We start from the raw sequence: 18,276 nt of genomic DNA, 5'->3' as shown, positions 1-18,276 counted from the left end.
ACCTGGCAGCGGGGTAGAGGTGACGTGGGGGGGGGGGGAGTGAAGAAACTTCACTCCCCTCCCCCCCCCGTCACCCGGCTCCATAACACTGCACGCTAATATGGACAATCTCATCCATATTGGCCTGCATGCATGCATAAGCGACGGGGCACCAACGATTAACAAGTGCAGGGCCGCGCATCGTTAATCGTCCTACACACAGAACAATATGAACGAGTACGTTGATATCGTTCTGTTTTATCTGCCAGTGTGTAGGGCCCATTAGATTTGGGTGTGTTATATTGGTTCTGTGCAGGGTAAATACTGGCTTCTTTATTTTTACACTGCAATTTAGATTTTAGTTTGAACACACCACACCCAAATCTAATGCTCTCTGCACATGTTACAACTGCCCCCACCCCCTGCAGTGCACGTGGTTTTGCCTAACTGTTAACAAATTTGCTGCTGCGATTAACTCTGAATTAGGCCCATAGTCTGACCGTTTTCTGTCATCATATTATGAGTTCCCTTAATACTAACACTAGCTTAAGAGGGACATTTACTAAGCAGTGATAACAGTGGAGAAGTAAGCCAGTGGAGAAGTTGCCCATGGCAACCAATCAGCTCTGAAGTAACATCTATAATTTGCATACTATAAAATGTTAGAGCTGATGATTGGTTGATTGGTCAACTTCTCCACTCTTATCACTGATTAGTAAATGTCCCCCTTATTAGTCACAGCAAAAACGAAGACCGTTGAACACATTATGTGAGCGCACAGTTACTTTTGTGACACACTGGCTTTAACCACCATTATTTTCACATCCGGAATTAAACAAATTTACCACCACAAATCTGGATACATTATATAGCCTTACAATTACATACATTTGTCAGTATTTTATTCATTTAAACTCGTTTTGCACTAAATTCAGAAAATGGGACACATTTTCATAGTGCAGATTAATTACAGTAACTAGTAAATTTTGGTATTGTACTAAAGAGTGTATATACACTGCTGTGTATAGATCAGCAGTGCGTATATATGAATGCAATGATTCCGCTGCCATTTTCCACCCATGACACTCCCATGAGACTGAATAGTACCATGCACTTTAATGGACGCCGCTCAGAAACTCCCACTCAGGGATAGTGTGCTCTCTCTGGGGACATACTGACTTATCCGTACACACTAGCAATGCACATACTATACATTATCCAGCATATGTGCATAAGCAGTTTTTTCTTTTTTGGTGCAGAGAGATGGGGACTAGAGAAATGAGAGAGAGAGAAACAGGCGCCACAGGTGCCTAACCAGGGAATACCAGACCAGTCTGGCCTTTTATTTTGCATGTGTGGCTCGAAGGATTATAGTGAATCTGTAATGGGCCCTACACACCTAGCGACCCGCCGCCGAGCTGCCCGACGGCTGATACGGCAGACGGGCGATCCGGCGGCGAGGGGGAGGTGACAGGGGGAGTGAAGTTTCTTCACTCCCCCCGTCACCCGGCTGCATAGCACTGCATGCTAATATGGACGAGAGAGTCCATATTGGCTTGCATGTTTAAACGAGCCGGCGCCAGCAATGAAAGAGCGTGGGGCAGCACATCGTTCATCGCTGGTGCCTACACACTGAAAGATATGAATGGTATCTCGTTCATATCTTTAACTGGTATCGACCAGTGTGTAGGGCCCATAACTGTGCAATGTAAAAACAGAGTTTGTATGGTAAACCTTACTATCTAGCTTAATCTGTGTAGAGAACTTGATTGCTAGTGCTTGTTGAAACCATAGAATAAGTATTGGGGAATTTAGATTTTATAGCAGGAGTTTATAACACAATGTTTGCAGAGCCACCTGTATATTTACTGCACAATTGTAAAAGAGACCTGAAATTAATTTTTTTTTTCTCCAGGTACAGAAAAAAAGCCTGTGCCAAGAGATAAGCAAACTAAGGCAAGTTTGTCATATCTTGTCCCTGGTAAAAGGACAGCTATCTTTATGATAAGGGTTCCATTAACTGCTATCCTGCGGCTATAGAGAAAGATTACATTTTACTGTACTCTTATTTTTTGTAACCAAAAGTACTGACCTATATTAGGGCTCAAATTAGTGTGAATGCTTTGTGGTTTCTCATGGGTATTTGGCCATGTCCCTTCAGGGTATTAAATGTAATTATGCACAGCTTTGCTGGAAGAGTTCTGGGAATCTGACCTGCTGTCTGTCTGTCTGCAGTCTAACGATGGGTACACCTTAGCATATTATATAATAGATACAAGTTACTTCAGTTATTCTGTATAACATCTGTATTCACTTCTAAAGGTGGGTACACACTGAAAGATATATCTGCCGATCAATTGATCGGCAGATATATCTATGGACGGATCGGGCAGTGTGCTGTGCATACACACTGCCCGATCCGTCTGGGACTGACGTCATGAACTGTGCGGGCGTGTACACACGCCCGCCTAGTTCAGCTGTCGGTCACCACCGGCTGCCGCAGCATGTGTACGGGTGGTTGGCCGACCGCCCGCCCGTACACACACAGCGACGCGCCAATATATCGGTAGATATATTGGCCATCGGTTGTGCTGCGGGGCCGACTAGATACTTCTGTGGACAACGGAGTTCAGACGTATCGACCGTACACACTGGCCGACGGACCCGCGATATATCGGCCGTTCAAGAGTACGGCCGATATATCGGCCAGTGTGTACAGGCCTTAAGAGCAAGTAGGTGTGTGTTGTTCAGCAGTGCAATGCATATGTTTTCATTTAAATGTGGTCTTGCACATTGGGGGTAATTCTGAGTTGATCGCAACAGCAAGTTTGTTAGCAATTGGGAAAAACCATGTGCACTGCAGGGGGGGCAGATATAACATGTGCAGAGAGAGTTAGATTTGGGTGGGTTATTTTGTTTCTGTGCAGGGTAAATACTGGCTGCTTTATTTTTTACAATGCAATTTAGATTTCAGTTTGAATACACCCCACCCAAATCTAACTCTCTCTGCACATGTTACATCTGCCCCACCTGCAGTGCACGTGGTTTTGCCCAACTGCTAACAAATTTGCTGCTACGATCAACTCAGAATTAGGCTCATTGTTTTGGTAGATATATTGCATATATTGGAGACATTTCCAATGCACATGCACAAATCACTCGGAAATGGCCGCGGTGGCCGTTTTCCAAGTGATTTGTGCCCGCACTGCAGGGCCACCGCCGCGGGACTCGGGAGGGGTCCGTATACTATATGGGTGCAGTGTGGGCCACCCCTGACCTAGGTGCCCGTGTGCACCGCACACACTGCACCCATTATAGAATCATGCAGACAAACAGTGGTAGCTGCTCATTCCTGGATATAAATATAAATATATCTGGTGCTAAACAAGGGGAGTGGTCACAAACAAACAGCAGACAGAGAGGGGTGGTGCTTTTTTTCCCTATTATAGACACTCCTATGATTTCATTGTATAAATTGATTCACTACAGTATGCTAATTGATGTGGGCTATATTTTTGTTGTCCTCAATTAAGCTTGGTACATACTGCAACGATCAATCAATGGGGTGATATGGTGTATCAATAAATTGCGTACACACTGCACAATCCTTCATATGATTATGTGATTATATTGTTGCATTATGCGGTTTGCTTACATTATCCATGTATCGCATCAACCCTTCTGGTGTGCAGTACATCAGATGGGAATGTGCAGCTACACAGTTCATCAAATGATGTGTGTGTACATGATAGTCATTCAGAGTGGTTACAAGTACCATGATTGCACACAAATTGCATTGTGACAGCCGGCACCCCGTCTGCCGGGATATCCTATGTATTCCATTAATTTAGTGGAATGATTATTTGCCAAATCTATTTCCCACTGTTTTGCTTAAATGTTTCAGAGAAGAAAAAAAAGGATATGGCTCAATTCATCTACTTAGTTACTGTATATCCCAGCTGAGGGGACAGACAGGCTATGAGAAAAGACTATTTCCCCTACTCACACTCGCTCGCGCGCGCGCGCTCTCTCTCTCTCTCTCTCTCTCCTCGCTATTTATCTTTCACAAAAAAGAGAGCAAGTGGTTATTTCTGTGATGCCACCAAACTCCACTCATAACACAGTCCAGTTGTGCCATGTCCGTTAAATCTGGGCATACAGTGAGGATTGAAAGTTTGGGCACCCCAGGCAAAAATTCATTTTAATGTGCAATAAGAAGGCAAGGAAAGATGGAAAAATCTCCAAAAGGCATCAAATTACAGATTAGACATTCTTATAACATGTCAAAAAAAGTATGATTTTATTTCCATCATTTACACTTTCAAAAGAACAGAAAACAAAAAATGGCGTCTGCAAAAGTTTGGGCACCCTGCAGAGTTAATACCTTGTACTGTCCCCTTTGGCAAGTATCACAGCTTGTAAACGCTTTTCTCTTACGTCCTAGAGGATGCTGGGTACTCCAAAAGGACCATGGGGTATAGACAGGATCCGCAGGAGCTTGGGCACACTAAAAAGACTTAATCTGGGTGTGAACTGGCTCCTCCCTCTATGCCCCTCCTCCAGACCTCAGTTAGACTTTGTGCCCAGGAGTGACTGGATGCACACTAGGGGAGCTCTACTGAGTTTCTCTAGAAAAAACTTTGTTAGGTTTTTTATTTTCAGGGAGACCTGCTGGCTACAGGCTCCCTGCATCGTGGGAGTGAAGGGAGAGAAGCAGACCTACTTCTTCTTGGTTAAGGGCTCTGCTTCTCTGCTACTGGACACCATTGGCTCCAGAGGGTTCGATCACTTGGTGGGCCTAGCTGCTTGTTCCCGGAGCCACGCCGTCGGCCCCTCACAGAAGCCAGAAGACAGAAGTCGGGTGAGTATGAGAAAATCAGAAGACTTCAGGACGGCAGAAGACTTCAGTAAAGGTACAGCGCAGCAGTAACGCTGTGCTCCATGCTCCCACACACATCACCAACGGTTTTCACTGGGTGCAGGGCGCTGGGGGGGGGGGGGGGGCGGCGGCGCCCTGGGCAGCATGTTACTGGAGTTTGTTGGGCGGCTTAAAGATTGTAGGTGCCTCGACACAGTTTACAGACCCCCGCCGGCATCTTTTTTCAGATTTAAAACTGGCGGGCCGAAGCGCGCCGGGAAGGGGGCGGAGCTTCGTCCCGCAGCTCTTGGCGCCATTTTCCCTACAACACACGGCTGAGGGATAGACGCTGCCGGGACTTCCACGCTTCTCTCCCAAGTAACGGGGGGCATTTTCAAAGGGGGGCCGCAGTGTGGTGCTTAATATTAACATAAGGCAGCGCTGGGTACATATATCGTTTCTTGCGATATATGGGTGCTGGGGTGTGAGCTGGCATACTCCCTCTGTGTCCTCTATCTGGGCTTTATTGTGGGCCTGTCACCTAGCTGGGACGTTCTGTGTGTTGTGGTGTGTCGGTACTACGTGTCGGCATGTATGAGGCTGAAGGTTATTCACCAGAGGAGGTTATTGGGGGAGCGGATGCGGGGCTAGAGTTGGGACTGTCGACGCAGCCGACACCTGATTTGCTAGCATTGCTCAGTACGATAAATTCAAATGTAGCTTCCTTATCAAAGAGGTTAGATAAGTCTGAGTCACAGACGCAGGTGTGGAAAAAGTCCATGGAAGAGGCTTTGTCTCAGGTACAGACCCCATCCGGGTCGCAAAAGAGGCCATTTACTCAAGTGGTAGATACTGATACCGACACGGACTCTGATTCCGAGGTCGATTTCACTGAGGCTGCTTTACATCCACGGTTAGTTAAGAGTATTCAGTACATGATTGTGGCTATAAAAGATGTTTTGCACATTTCTGATGAACCTGAGGTACAGGAAACAAGGATTTGCTTATTCAAGGGAAAAAAACCTGAGGTGAAGTTTCCCCCCTCTCATGAAATGAATACTCTTTGTGAAAAGGCTTGGGAGTCGCCGGATAAGAAATGGCAGATTCCCAAGAGGATTTACATGGCGTATCCTTTCCCCTCTGATGACAGGGAAAAATGGGAGGCATCTCCAAATGTTGACAAAGCTCTATCTCGTTTGTCTAAGAAAGTGGCACTTCCGTCTCCTGACACGGCAGCTCTCAAAGCTGGCACAGATACTGGTACCAATTACACCAGGTGAGTAAACTGCATAAAATGAGCATAAGACATGATGAGGACACATGCAATGGGTGTGAGTTGGGACCAGTAAGCTTTTCTCGCAGCAAACTCGCTCTGCAATTTCACTTGCAATACAAAGCCAAACTCTTAGTACTGTTTCAGAGGAAATTCATATTCGTGTGAGAAGGTAGGGAAAATATTTTAAGATAAAATGTTGGCACTTTCTTCAGTACCCCATAGACACCCCTCATCATGACTGACTAAGCATTTGGAAGTTTTCAACGCTTAATTGGGCCATTACTTACATGTCATTGCTAGGGTTAAAAATGGCTTGAAATTATCCCAATATTTTACTTTTCTTTTATTATGCACCCAAAATTTCTGTAAATGAAAAATTTTGTTTTAATTTTTGTATATTTTTTTTTCTAAGTTTTTCATGATAAAAATGAAAGTTGCTTCCTTTTTTTTCCCCCCCCGTACTATTTTTGTTTGCATTTTACGTATAATTCCTTTTGTAATTAAACAAAATTTGTTTGCTTCATATTTGTTTACTTTAAACAAAAAAATAAATTAAAAAAATTAAACATTCTGCCATTTAACTTCTTACTATGCCCACTAATTTATTCTGCTAACAAACTTTAAACTTTTGGGGTGCAGAAAGGTCTCCCCACTTTTTTTATGCACTTCTCCCAGGTTGCATTTTGTAGAAACTATTCACACCCCCGCCACGACTTCCACAAATTGGCATTTTTAATTGGATCTCTCATTTCTCAGGTGCGAAGTCTGCGAGTTTCATGAAACAAACTTGCACCTAATTGTATCGAGCCGATAGAGTAGAGAGGACAATACCCATGAGCTTTCATTCAAACTAATGGGTATTGGGTGATGTCTACATTTGTTTGATTTATAGTTTTGTAAAAGCCAATCTGCACTTCTTAGTAAATGAATAGCTTTATTTTGGTGGATTTTTTGTAGTTTTTAGCTATAATATGTCTGAAGCAGAGTTGTTTATGCTTTTTCCCTGGGATATGACAGTTCTGATGTTCTCTCAGCCTGGGATATAATTTTATCAAGAAACCACTTTATTATAAAGACATATCTGAAAGCTCCAGATGAAGGATAAAGAGAAAATAATATATTTAGTAAAAGCTACTGGAAAAAATGTACAGACCTATAAATTTAAAGTGACTGTAATGTTAAATTCCTGTTAAATGTTGATTTGACTGCTGTTTTATTTATCATATGTTAGGCATGGTTAGCGTTCAGTATGAGGTTTTAGGTGCATTACATTAATGATTTTCGGATCAGCTGTGATCTTTTGTCTTTTAATGTTCAACTGCAAATATGTGATCATTTTTTTTTATTTTTTTTTGGGGGGGTTATATTGAGCTGGATACCAAAAATTTTAGTTAATGAGACGTACCTCCCAACATGTTGCAGTATATATGTGCGTGCCAAAGGTGTGTGCATCCGAAAGGGGCATAACCTCATGGCACACCCCAGATATGTCTTTATATCATATCGGCATACTATGAGCACTGTTGCACTGCCCGTCTTTTTATTAGAAAATGAGTCTCTGTTGCAATGCTATGTGACTAGGATGCACCAGGAGACTTGGATTTCCAAATGTCGCCTATCAAATAAATCAATGTGTCTATACCCTGTCGTAGGGAGGGGTAGAGATTGAAGAGATGGAATGTATTAAAAATTAAAAATGCCTGATTTCTTGAGGGTAATTCATTAACATTAAATACTTTAATCTTGTTTTGATGTAGCGTAATGATGAGAGAGATGGAAAAAAAAGGTCGATTTTTAATTTCTATATGCTAAACCTTTTTTTTTCTTTTTTTTATAGGATGAAGTTTGGTTTCCTATTCACATATTTATGTGTCCTCACAATCAGGAAAGGTTGCATATGTGGTAAGTAGAATCTTTATAGTCATTAGCTTTGTTAGTGTTTAATATTCCTGCCAAATCACTGGCATATTTTCCCAATTTTAAAGCCTCAAAATTGTGCCATACAGTTGTATCTACATACACCGATCCTCAAATTGTGCCAAAATGATTCTGTGTAACTCTCCACGGACCTTGTTACTTAGTTGTGCCAAAACACTAAGCAGAATTACCTAGTACACTGTAAACGAACTACTGTAAGATGCAAAATTGAGGAAAACGTAGCAAGGCGGAGTAACAAGCGCTCCATCTAGGTTCAACAGGCTAAAGACAGGTCCGATATGAGTTATCCCCTTCACGTGTTCATTATTTATTTATTAACAGTTTCTTATATAGCCCGGCATATTCTGTTGCACTTTACAGTTTGGAAATAACAATGATAAAACAAAACTGGGTATTAGCAAACAGTCATAGAGGCAGGAAGGCCCTGCTTGCAAGCTTACAAATTGTTGGGAAGCAGGCATTGATGCACAAAGATAGGTGTTATGTATTGCATAATTGTCCACCAGATTGCAAAGGCTCTTGGTGGGCTGTATGATAAGGTCACACAGTGATGTTGGCCTGGGTTCAGGAGGAAGGGAAAGTGAAGAAAGTGAAAATATGTGAGGATGGTAATCTGTGACTTAATACCAATTCCTTTGGAACAAAAAAAATAATCTAAGTGCTTGGTACACTGTGTATGCAAAGCATGCAGCACGGGGGTTAGTCCGGGTGCATCACACCGTATGGATGTCACAAACCGGGGTCTTAGTCTGTATTTCCCTGTCCTGCGCTGTTGCTGCTGCATGGCTCTATGCGCACAGTCATGTTGTTTCCAATTCGGGGGAACAAACTTTCTTTATAAAATGGTAGCTGCTTAATCAATACAGTAATACTTCTCATGTGCCTGAAAGGGAGGGATTATTCTAATCATAAAAAGAGAAAAAAGTTCTCTCCAGCATTCCAAGAAGTATCCGCAATAAGACTTGAACACTACATGATAATAGAAAATTCAACGCTCATATACTGTATTTGCAAACGTGCCAACCAGATCCTGCTGCTGCGCTCACATGATCCCTGCTTCAAAATGCAGCAAAGAGCATACTTTTTAAAGCTGTACCTGTGGCTCGGCCATTATCGGAACAACTCACTTGCAGAAGTGTATGTGCCTTCTGACCCCCTGTCACTCTGTGGTTGCTACACTTAGCACCTCTGTCTTCAGCATGTGTCAGAGCTCTTGTTGCCTGTATTCAGGGTCCCATTTTCAGTCTGAGCCGGTGCACCTGTTAGCAGCCTGCTTCAAGTATCTCTGTCACCTGCCAGTGGCAGTACTCCAGCCTGGATCCACTACCTTTGCTAATTTCAGTTTCTCTAACGTCCTAGTGGATGCTGGGGACTCCGTAAGGACCATGGGGAATAGACGGGCCCTGCAGGAGACTGGGCACTCTAAGAAAGATTTAGTACTACTGGTGTGCACTGGCTCCTCCCTCTATGCCCCTCCTCCAGACCTCAGTTAGAATCTGTGCCCGGACAGAGCTGGGTGCATTTTAGTGAGCTCTCCTGAGCTTGCTAAATAGAAAGTATTTTGTTAGGATTTTTTTATTTTCAGAGAGATCTGCTGGCAACAGACTCTCTGCTACGTGGGACTGAGGGGAGACAAGCAAACCTACTAACTGCGGCTAGGTTGCGCTTCTTAGGCTACTGGACACCATTAGCTCCAGAGGGATCGAACACAGGACCTGACCTTGTCGTCCGTTCCCGGAGCCGCGCCGCCGCCCCCCTCGCAGAGCCAGAAGTCAGAAGCCGGCGGGTTGAAGAAAGAAGACGTCGAAATTGGCGGCAGAAGACTCCTGTCTTCATATGAGGTAGCGCACAGCACTGCAGCTGTGCGCCATTGCGCCCACACTAACCCACACACTCCGGTCACTGTAGGGTGCAGGGCGCAGGGGGGGGGCGCCCTGGGCAGCAATTAGATACCTCCTGGCGAAAGCAGCATATATACAGTTGGACACTGTTATTTGCATGAGCCCCTGCCATTCATTTTACACAAAATCGCGGGACAGAAGCCCGCCGCTGAGGGGGCGGGGCCTTCTTCCTCAGCACTCACCAGCGCCATTTTCTCTCCACAGCTCCGCTGAGAGGAAGCTCCCCAGGCTCTCCCCTGCAGACTCACGGTAGAAAGGGTAAAAAGAGAGGGGGGGCACATAAATTTAGCGCATTTAATATATATACAGCAGCTACTGGGTAAACACTAAGTTACTGTGTGATTCCTGGGTCATATAGCGCTGGGGTGTGTGCTGGCATACTCTCTCTCTGTCTCTCCAAAAAGGCCTTGTGGGGGTCCTGTCCTCATATAGAGCATCCCCTGTGTGTGTGGTGTGATGGATATGTGGAAGGTGTTAAATGATCATGTAAACTCCTTACATAAAAGGTTGGATAAAGCTGATGCCTTGGGACAGTCGGGGTCTCAGCCCATGCCTGATCCTACAGTGCAGAGGCCGTCAGGGTCTCAGAAGCGCCCACTATCCAAAATGGTTGACACAGATATCGACACGGATTATGACTCCAGTGTCGATGACGATGATGCAAAATTGCAGCCTAAAATGGCTAAAGCCATCCACTACATGATTATAGCAATGAAGGGTGTATTGCACATATCAGAGGTTAACCCTGTCCCTGACAAAAGGGTGTATATGTATGGGGAGAAAAAGCAAGAGGTGACTTTTCCCCCTTCACATGAGTTAAATGAATTATGTGAAAAAGCGTGGGATTCCCCCGATAAGAAAGTGCTGATTTCCAAACGGTTACTTATGGCGTACCCTTTCCCGCCAACGGACAGGATGCGCTGGGAATCCTCCTCTAGGGTAGATAAAGCTCTGACACGCTTATCTAAAAAGGTGGCCCTTCCGTCACTGGATACGGCCGCCCTAAAGGATCCTGCAGATAGGAAGCAGGAAAGTATCCTGAAGTCTGTTTATGCACACTCAGGTACTATACTGAGGCCGGCAATTGCGTCGGCCTGGATGTGTAGTGCGGTAGCAGCATGGACAGATAATCTGTCTGAGGAAATGGATACCTTAGACAAGGATACCATTTTACTGACCCTGGTGCATATAAAAGACGCTGTCCTATATATGAGGGATGCCCAGAGGGACATTTGCCTACTGGGCTCTAGAATAAATGCAATGTCAATTTCTGCCAGAAGGGTCCTGTGGACTCTGCAATGGACAGGTGATGCCGACTCCCAAAAAGCACATGGAGGCGTTACCTTACAAGAGTGAGGAATTGTTTGGGGACGGTCTCTCGGACCTAGTTTCCACAGCTACGGCTGGGAAGTCAAACTTTTTGCCATATATTCCCTCACAGCCTAAGAAAGCACCGTATTGCCAAATGCAGTCCTTTCGATCACAGAGAAGCAAGAAGGTCAGAGGTGCGTCCTTTCTTGCCAGAGGCAGGGGTAGAGGAAAGAAGCTGCACCATACAGCTAGTTCCCAAGAACAGAAGTCCTCCCCGGCTTCCACTAAATCCACCGCATGACGCTGGGGCTCCACAGGAGCCTGGATCGGTGGGGGCGCGTCTCCGAAATTTCAGCCACCAGTGGGTTCGCTCACAGGTGGATCCCTGGGCTATACAGATTGTGTCTTAGGGATACAAGCTGGAATTCGAAGTGATGCCCCCTCACAGTTACCTCAAATTGGCCCTGCCAGCTTCCCCCATAGAAAGGGAAGTAGTGTTAGCGGCAATTCACAAGTTATATCTCCAGCAGGTGGTGGTGAAGGTTCCCCTCCTTCAACAAGGAAGAGGATACTATTCCACAATGTTTGTGGTACCGAAACTGACGGTTCGGTCAGACCCATATTGAATTTAAAATCCCTTAACATTTATCTGAAGAGATTCAAGTTCAAAATGGAATCGCTCAGAGCGGTCATTGCAAGCCTGGAAGAGGGGGATTTTATGGTGTCTCTGGACATCAAGGATACTTACTTGCATGTCCCCATTTATCCACCTCATCAGGAGTACCTCAGATTTGTGGTACAGGACTGTCATTACCAATTCCAGACGTTGCCGTTTGGGCTCTCCACGGCACCGAGAATATTTACCAAGGTAATGGCAGAAATGATGGTGCTCCTTTTGAAAGCAAGGAGTCACAATTATCCCATACTTGGACGATCTCCTCATAAAGGCGAGGTCCAGAGAGCAGTTGCTAATCAGCGTAGCACACTCTCAGGAAGTGTTGCAACAGCACGGCTGGATTCTGAATATTCCAAAGTCGCAGCTGATTCCTACTACGCGTCTGCCTTTTCTGGGCATGATTCTGGACACGGACCAGAAGAAGGTGTTTCTCCCGGCGGAGAAGACTCAAGAGCTCGTGACTCTAGTCAGAGACCTCTTAAAACCGAAACAGGTGTCGGTGCATCGCTGCACGCGAGTCCTGGGAAAGATGGTGGCATCATACGAAGCCATTCCCTTCGGCAGGTTCCATGCGAGGATCTTTCAGTGGGATCTGTAGGACAAGTGGTCCGGATCGCATCTTCAGATGCATCGGCTGATCACCCTGTCCCCGAGGGCCAGGGTGTCTCTTCTGTGGTGGCTGCAGAGTGCTCACCTTCTCGAGGGCCGCAGGTTCGGCATACAGAACTGGGTCCTGGTGACCACGGATGCGAGCCTCCGAGGATGGGGGGCAGTCACTCAGGGAAGAAACTTCCAAGGGTTGTGGACAAGTCAGGAGGCTTGTCTGCACATAAATATCCTGGAACTAAGGGCCATATACAACGCCCTGAGTCAAGCGGTGCCTCTGCTTCGCAACCAACCGGTGCTGATTCAGTCAGACAACATCACCGCAGTGGCTCATGTAAACCGCCAGGGCGGCACAAGAAGCAGAGTGGCGATGGCAGAAGCCACCAGGATTCTTTGTTGGGCGGAGAATCACGTGCAAGCACTGTCAGCAGTGTTCATTCCGGGAGTGGACAACTGGGAAGCAGACTTCCTCAGCAGGCACGACCTCCACCCGGGAGAGTGGGGACTTCATCACGAAGTCTTCACTCAGATTACAAATCGATGGGAACTGCCACAGGTGGACATGATGGCGTCCCGTCTCAACAAAAAGCTACAAAGGTATTGCGCCAGGTCAATAGACCCTCAGGCGATAGCTGTGGACGCCCTGGTAACACCGTGGGTGTTCCAGTCGGTCTATGTGTTTCCTCCTCTTCCTCTCATACCCAAGGTGCTGAGAATCGTAAGAAAAAGAGGAGTGAGAACAATACTCATTGTTCCGGATTGGCCAAGAAGGACTTGGGACCCGGAACTGCAAGAAATGCTCACAGAGGACCCATGGCCTCTGCCTCTCAGACAGGACCTGTTGCAACAGGGGCCCTGTCTGTTCCAAGATTTACCGCGGCTGCGTTTGACGGCATGGCTGTTGAATGCAGGATCCTAGCGGAAAAAGGCATTCCGGATGAAGTTATTCCTACGCTGATAAAGGCTAGGAAGGACGTGACAGCAAAACACTATCACCGTATATGGCGAAAATATGTTGCCTGGTGTGAGGCCAGGAAGGCCCCTACAGAGGAATTCCAGCTGGGCCAGTTCCTGCACTTCCTACAGTCTGGAGTGACTATGGGCCTGAAGTTGGGGTCCATAAAGGTCCAGATTTCGGCCCTATCCATTTTCTTTCAAACAGAACTGGCTACTCTTCCTGCAGTTCAGGCGTTTGTTAAGGGAGTGCTGCATATTCAGCCCCCTTTTGTGCCACCAGTGGCACCTTGGGATCTCAACGTGGTGTTGGGTTTCCTGAAATCCCACTGGCTGGAGCCACTTAGGACCGTGGAGCTAAAGTATCTCACGTGGAAGGTGGTCATGCTATTGGCCTTAGCTTTGGCTAGGCGTGTGTCAGAATTGGCGGCTTTGTCATGTAAAAGCCCCTATCTGGTTTTCCATATGGACAGGGCAGAATTACGGACTCGACCGCAATTTCTGCCGAAGGTGGTGTCATCTTTTCATTTGAACCAACCTATTGTGGTGCCTGCGGCTACTCGTGACTTGGAGGATTCCAAGTTGCTTGATGTAGTCAGGGCTTTGAAGATCTATGTTGCCTGGACGGCTGGAGTCAGGAAGACTGACTCGCTGTTTATCCTGTATGCATCCAACAAGCTGGGTGCTCCTGCTTCAAAGCAAACTATTGCTCGCTGGATCTGTAGCACGATTCAGCAGGCTCATTCTGCGGCTGGATTGCCGCATCCAAAATTAGTGAAAGCCCATTCCACAAGGAAAGTTGGCTCTTCTTGGGCGGCTGCCCGAGGGGTCTCGGCATTACAGCTTTGCCGAGCAGCTACTTGGTCGGGTTCAAACACATTTGCTAAGTTCTACAAGTTTGATACCCCGGCTGAGGAGGACCTTGTGTTTGCCCATTCGGTGCTGCAGAGTCATCCGCACTCACCCGCCCGTTTGGGAGCTTTGGTATAATCTTCATGGTCCTTACGGAGTCCCCAGCATCCACTAGGACGTTAGAGAAAATAAGATTTTACTCACCGGTAAATCTATTTCTCGTAGTCCGTAGTGGATGCTGGGCGCCCGTCCCAAGTGCGGACTTTCTGCAATACGTGTATATAGTTATTGCTTAATAAAGGGTTACGTTATGTTGGCATCCATTGTTGATGCTCTGTTGTTGTTCATACTGTTGACTGGGTAAGTTATCACAAGTTATACGGTGTGATTGGTGTGGCTGGTATGAGTCTTACCCTGGATTCCAAAATCCTTTCCTTGTAATGTCAGCTCTTCCGGGCACAGTTTCCTTAACTGAGGTCTGGAGGAGGGGCATAGAGGGAGGAGCCAGTGCACACCAGTAGTACTAAATCTTTCTTAGAGTGCCCAGTCTCCTGCGGAGCCCGTCTATTCCCCATGGTCCTTACGGAGTCCCCAGCATCCACTACGGACTACGAGAAATAGATTTACCGGTGAGTAAAATCTTATTATTTAATGCTTCTGTAATTGCCTGTTTTTAGCACTCCTGATATTACCAGCCTGTGTTATCAATTACCTACTTACATGCTAGTGCTCATCACTTCTAATTTTTTAATTTCACCTGATCACTGCAGTTTCCCAAAAGTTGCCTATTTGTACCAGTAGTCTCCGCAGTTTCTGAGCAAGGTGTGTGTACTGGGTTGTGTCCCTGCATTAGGGAACCTATCTTAGCTGCCCATCCTGGGTTCCTGGAAAGTGCACAGTTTATCAGATTCCAGTCTGGTTGTTGTTGAGTTCCTAGCTGGGAGTTCCAGCTTCATGGTTCTGGGATTCAAGCTTGAAGCAGAGTTTATCTCATCGGTGCCAGAGGCTGGCTGCTGGGTTCCATTTCCTGAGTTTAGTTGCCATCTTGATCCAGAGTCATCCCCACTTGTTGGTCTATATGAAATAGTCCTCTCAAGCCCCGACACCCCCCCCCCCCCCCCCAAGTTTCCCTTCTCCTTGTTAGTCCAGTCCGAGGGTCTTACTTAGGATCAGAATACCCAGACACTGACAATGGTGTAAAAGGAATAAGTGTGAGGACACATCTGTACCTGTGAAACAGGAAAAAAAGGGGAATCCTTACTATACTGGCGCTAAAAGGTCGGAGCTGCCCTAGATGGTTTACCACCCTAGATGTCACCAAACATCTCAAACACATAAACAAATACACCAAGTTTTTTGGAAGGTATACAATCCTGGGCGCTTGTATTCAATGATGCAAAAACAATGCAGTGCAGTCACTATTCAGAAGGTTTCAATATTGTCCTCATCAGTCGACTGTGTACTTGATTTCAATTCAAGAAGGTATAATACATGAAATAAAGAAAAAATATATATAGTGTAACACCGTTTTGAATAAAGTTATTTTCCTTGTGATTTTTATAACACAATGTGATTCTGTATATGACGTTTTATCCAATATTAGCCAAAGCGTACCCCACTCACTATGAAAATGATGTGGAGGAAACACATAAAGGTATCTTTAGTCAATGAAGGATAGCGTACCCCACTCACAGTGTGATGGGTGATATGAAGCTCATCAATGTATCTTTCTTGTGGAATTTGGGACTTGTCCTCCAACCCAGATTTTTAATCCACGTATACCCAAAACAGAGAAAACAATCCCCAATGTGTAGTATAATTTTCACAACCACTATTTCCTTGTGATTTTTATAACACAATGTTACTCTGTATATGATGTTTTATCCAATATTAGCCAAAGCGTACCCCACTCACTATGCGAATGATGTGGAGTAAACACATACAGGTATCTTTAATCGATAAAGGATGGCGTACCCCACTCACAATGTAATGGATGATGTGAAGCTCATCAAGGTATCTTTTTGTGAAATTCGGGACTTGTCCACAAACCCAGATTATTTTGATCCACGTATACCCAAAACAGAAAAAACAATAGTGTAGTATAATTTTCACAAATATATGGGTCACACAATGACTATAGGGTAACGTACTTAGATTCAATATCTTGTAATTTAGGAAATAAGCGTACCCCACTCACACAATTGGAATAGTTTCTATACACATCAAGGTATCTTTTGTGAACTTGACATAGAATGCGTACCCTACTCAGTGTTGTGCGGGATTTGCAAAGCCCATCAAGGTTTCTTTCACTTTCAAATTCCTCTCAAGAAAAAAAAGCTGGATTTTCTTAAAAACCATAAAAATTTATTGCACAAAGCCCCAAACAGTAGGGGAAAAGTTCCAATATGACAGTAAACACAATAAAATTCCAAAAAAATAAAAATTAAAAACATAAACCATCCATGCTAAAACTCTGGGGTATATCTCCAAAAAAAACAATGAGCCAGTAATTTTAAATAGAGATTACCTGATCCAGAGTTTAGCTGTGTTTCTTTGATGGGAGAAAAAATCTGGCTGTCCGCACTCCTTTTTGTCAGTCAATGCATTTCGGTCTAAATGACCTTTTTCAAGACATGGGTGGAGTGTGGAATACCCAGCTATTTAAATGTTGAACAGCCAATCATCTTTCGGAAGGAAATTACATCATATTACGGCCACATCTGTACCTGTTTAAAAGGGCCATTAATGAGGAATACAACATCTAACGGGTGGTATTCATGTGACCGCCGGTCAGCTGACCGACAGTCACATGACCTCCTCCACCAGCCCGACGGGTCACTGTCCCGATGGTCGGCATGCCGACCAACAGGGACTATTTCCACTCATGGGTGTCCACGACACCCATAGAGTGGGAATAGAACCCGTGGCGACCGCAGGTCGCCACCTAGCCCGCAGCGTGGCGAGCGCAGCGAGCCCGCAAGGGGCTTGCTGCACTCGCCCCTCCCCGCCGGGATCCCGGCGTCGGTATGCTGCCGGGATCCCGGCGTCGGTAAGCTAACCGGCGGTCAGGAGACCGCCGGTCAGCCGTACTACACCCCATCTAACAGACTCCCAGAACAATTCAGTTAATTAATACTTGTATTCTGGCTTTTGATTTTTACTGTTACACACATGGGCGTAGCTACCATAGTTGCAGGGAGTGCAGCTGCTATGGGGCCCAGAGCTGAGAGGGGCCCATCTAACCTGTCACTGTTACATGTGTTATATATTTATTACCATTCCTACCGTAGATACATAGTGACCCTTACAAACTTTTGCCATGGGGCCTACAAATATCTAGCTTTGCCTCTTTACCTGCTCATAGTAATGTGGTATAAAATGAACTAGAAAGCATTATAATGTTACATAATATGAACTGGGGCACTGTAATATGACACAGTATGAAGGGAAGGCACTATAGTATGGCATAATATGAACTAGGACAGCACTGTAATACAGCATAATATGAACTGAGGGCACTGTAGTGTTGCATAGCATGTACATTTGGGGTACTGTGTTGCATAATGTGTACTAGCAGACCTACATTGTGACATAATGTGAACTAGGGCACTATTATTGGGCATAAAATTAACAACTGCTATGGAAAGGTGTCTTTTAAGATGCATTGGGTCAGGGGCCCCTACAAAATAGTGCTATGGGGCCCTCAAAGTTCTGAATATGACCCCGGGTTACACAGTAGCTAATATTAATTCCTTTAAAAATGAAATATACTAAATGTAAGAGAGAAGTTTGATATGAAAGTATGTGGCCATAGGTCATTGTAGTGTCATGTTTGCATCATTAGTACATTATGTCAATGCCCTAGCATTTAGAGTACATCAATTTTTTTACATGGTCTGTGGTCAGTTGAGGGGTTGTAATTTAC

At 45.2% G+C, this 18,276-nt stretch overlaps 1 protein-coding gene across 7 annotated transcripts in view; it reads left to right on the top strand.

Annotated features, from left to right (window-relative positions):
• Nucleotides 1–18,276, top strand: part of IL1RAP (interleukin 1 receptor accessory protein) — a 624,106-nt gene that overhangs the window by 192,770 nt on the left and 413,060 nt on the right. For 5 of the 7 annotated variants that reach the window (XM_063916460.1, XM_063916454.1, XM_063916456.1 and 2 more), the window contains 2 exons: nucleotides 1,895–1,935; nucleotides 7,951–8,015. In XM_063916460.1, coding sequence (XP_063772530.1) covers nucleotides 7,952–8,015 — 64 coding nt within the window. In that variant the 5' untranslated portion in view covers nucleotides 1,895–1,935; nucleotide 7,951. The remainder of the gene's footprint in view (nucleotides 1–1,894; nucleotides 1,936–7,950; nucleotides 8,016–18,276) is intronic. The other 2 variants (XM_063916458.1, XM_063916455.1) reach the window with 1 other exon arrangement.

Source organism: Pseudophryne corroboree, chromosome 4 (assembly GCF_028390025.1).
Source record: "Pseudophryne corroboree isolate aPseCor3 chromosome 4, aPseCor3.hap2, whole genome shotgun sequence".
Lineage (NCBI taxonomy): Eukaryota > Metazoa > Chordata > Amphibia > Anura > Myobatrachidae > Pseudophryne > Pseudophryne corroboree.
The sequence above is the reverse complement of the archived record's forward strand: the minus strand, read 5'-3'. Positions and strand labels throughout refer to the sequence as shown.